This window comes from Homalodisca vitripennis, unplaced genomic scaffold (genome assembly GCF_021130785.1).
Source record: "Homalodisca vitripennis isolate AUS2020 unplaced genomic scaffold, UT_GWSS_2.1 ScUCBcl_12855;HRSCAF=22792, whole genome shotgun sequence".
NCBI classification, from domain to species: Eukaryota; Metazoa; Arthropoda; class Insecta; order Hemiptera; family Cicadellidae; genus Homalodisca; species Homalodisca vitripennis.
Window position 1 is genome coordinate 2438 of NW_025788961.1, and position 2730 is coordinate 5167.

The 2730-nt window shown below is 33.3% G+C and overlaps 1 protein-coding gene across 1 annotated transcript; it reads left to right on the forward strand.

The window, feature by feature from the left end:
* Positions 1–215: 215 nt before the first annotated feature.
* Positions 216–1448, forward strand: LOC124375050 (the record flags this gene model as incomplete). Its single annotated transcript, XM_046833174.1, has 1 exon — positions 216–1448. A coding segment is annotated over one exon (1123 nt), but the record flags the coding sequence as incomplete, so codon positions are not given.
* Positions 1449–2730: the final 1282 nt, after the last annotated feature.

The window sequence follows — 2730 nt, forward strand, 5'->3', positions numbered from 1 at the left end:
GCTGATGAAATTTATTCACTGGTATGATGAACTCGCTGAAATCAAAAAATATACCCATTGAAAACTTAGTGGGATTTAGTTCTGACACATGTAATGTGATGGTGGGGCAGCATCATTCGGTTTTTTCACTTTTGAAAATAGAAATCCCTCACATTGCATGTGTCAAGTGTTCTTGCCACATGATCCACCTGGCGGCAAGTAAAGCATGTATGAAGTTACCAAAGACAGTGGAGGATTTGCTCCGAAATCTTGGGGCTCACTTCAGCAGAAGTTTTGGGAGACAGTCTGCCTTTGTACAGTTCCAAGAGTTTTTTTCAAGAGGAAATCCACAAAATACTATCACCAGCAGTAACAAGATGGCTGTCATTAAAATCTTGCGTTGACAGAGTGATTGAACAATTTCAACCGTTGAAGGCCTACCTGCTGACCGCTTCTGTCGAAGACCCGTCAAACACAGTGGATAGCATGTTAGCTGCTATGAACAACCAATTTATCTACTTATACTTGGAGTTTATGTCTTATGTTCTTGGTATGCTAACAGATTTTAATGTAATGTTCCAATCCGAAACACCACTTCTCCATAGATTGCGACCAGAGGTTCACAAGATGCTTCAAGATCTGTGTACAAACTACATGGACTTAAACTACATTAAAAATACACCCATCATGTCCATTGAGCATTCAAACCCCCGTCATTTCCTGCAATTAGAACAAATATATTTAGGCATTCAGGCAACAGAAACATTTAATGAATTAAAGAAAAATGCAGAAAAGAAAGATATTGAAGTTTTCTTAAAAAGTATTTTAAGCTTCTATGTGGAATTGGTCACACAAATCAAATCTAGATTTGATTTTTCTGATGAAGTTTTTGATGTCCTCAGTGTCTTGGAGCCAAAAAGTGCCCAAACCTTCAAAGTAAGGTCTTTGGCTCATGTCATTAACAGATTTCCCGTTCTGAAGAAAGTTGTTGATGTCCAAAAACTCGACAATCAGTGGAAAAGTCATGCTTTGCTAGACTTCAAAGAGCATAAACTTGATGCAAATGAGTCTGCTATGCAATATTGGAAGGCTGTATTCAGTCTAAAGACAGTCGCTGGAGATGCTATGTTTACAGAAATACAAAAAGTGTTTAACTTACTTTTTATACTGCCATTTTCAAATTCATCTGTCGAACGAATATTCAGTGAACTGAAGCATTGCAAAACCAATGACAGAAACAAATTGAAAACAGAAACAGTCGTTTCATTGATGGGTACAAGGGAAGGAATCCGAAATAGCGGTGGATGTGTTAAATTTGAACCTACCAAGGAAATGCTCACAAGAAATATATGGCAATAAGAAATTAGGCCTTATTATTATTATTTGGCTTTTAAAAAAACTAAAACTGTGTTAATATAGCCAAATATATTGTGATTCATATTTTGGTCATCAAGTGATATATTGTGAAATAAATTTTGTGTGTATATTATATATATAATATATTATATATAAATAAATATTTGAACCTGAGTTATAGAGTAGGCTAAACACATCATGGTAATGCTAGCCTTCTAAGGTTTTAATTTCAAGACTATGTGTGCCTAGCACTTTGCCTGACATTAAAAAATTGTGGTTAACACATTTAAAAACAGTGATCTAGTGTAATTTTTTCCATAAAGCTACAAGTTGAGTTAAAGGAAAAAAGTGGATTTTTTAGAACAACACATAACAGTTCATGTGATTTATCATACAAATTTTATTAAACTGTACATCAGTAAACAACCTATTTTGGAGGTAGGATATCATGAAAGAGTGTTGTAAGTATTTTTGCTTAACCTTGCATGTTTGGTTTTGGTAGGCCTTTCCTAAAATAATACTTTGTAGGCCTATAGTATGTTCAAACCTAAAGCCTGTGCTTAGCTGGTTGACAGTGAGATTTTAGAAGTCATTTACATATTATATTCCTTTACTCCTTCTTTGAATCACAGCAGGATTGCATGATTAATGTCTGCTTTATCAGTTTACAAGTTTCTATTTAAAAACTTTGGCATGGATCCAAGCTCATTGAAAGTTAAATTTGTTTTTCTGAAACTAACTTTTTCATGCAAATTGTCTCTGTAAAAAAGTAAAAAGTTAATTTTTTTTACAATATAAGTTATGATATTATGCTCTAAAATCAACCATATTCAATGCAATAAAAAATCCTGCTCGTTAAGCCATTTAAGAGTGTCTAACCTAGAAAACCTGGAAAAGTCAGGGAATTTTATATGTTCAGTTTGGTAGACACCCTGCATTTACAAATATAGACTGTCATACGATGTCGATAACACACTTTAGTAGCCTAAATATACTTTTAAAGCAAGGTGGTAATTTGGGCTCATAGGTGGTATTTTTTTCAGGTACTGGTGGGAATTTTCCAAAAGTGGATTGGCAACACTGCTGTGTAGTGAATTGTTATTGACGCCTTCTGACCGGTTGTTTAGTGTTCGTGACTGAAATTTTTAATATAACAATTTGAGACAAAGGTAAATAAGTTAGTGGTTTATTATTTCAGTAGTAATACTAGAATTAAAAATGTGTTGCATGAAAATTAAAGTTTAGTACTGATTAAAGGTTAGGAACACTTGATGATATTTCTCTTCATCTTTGAATTAATATTTAAAGCTAAGAAAAAAATATATAATTCAATTAACAAGCTCTGCTTTGCGTTTTTTGTTTATTTGTTGATTTTTTAATGAAGAGTGTTTAAGA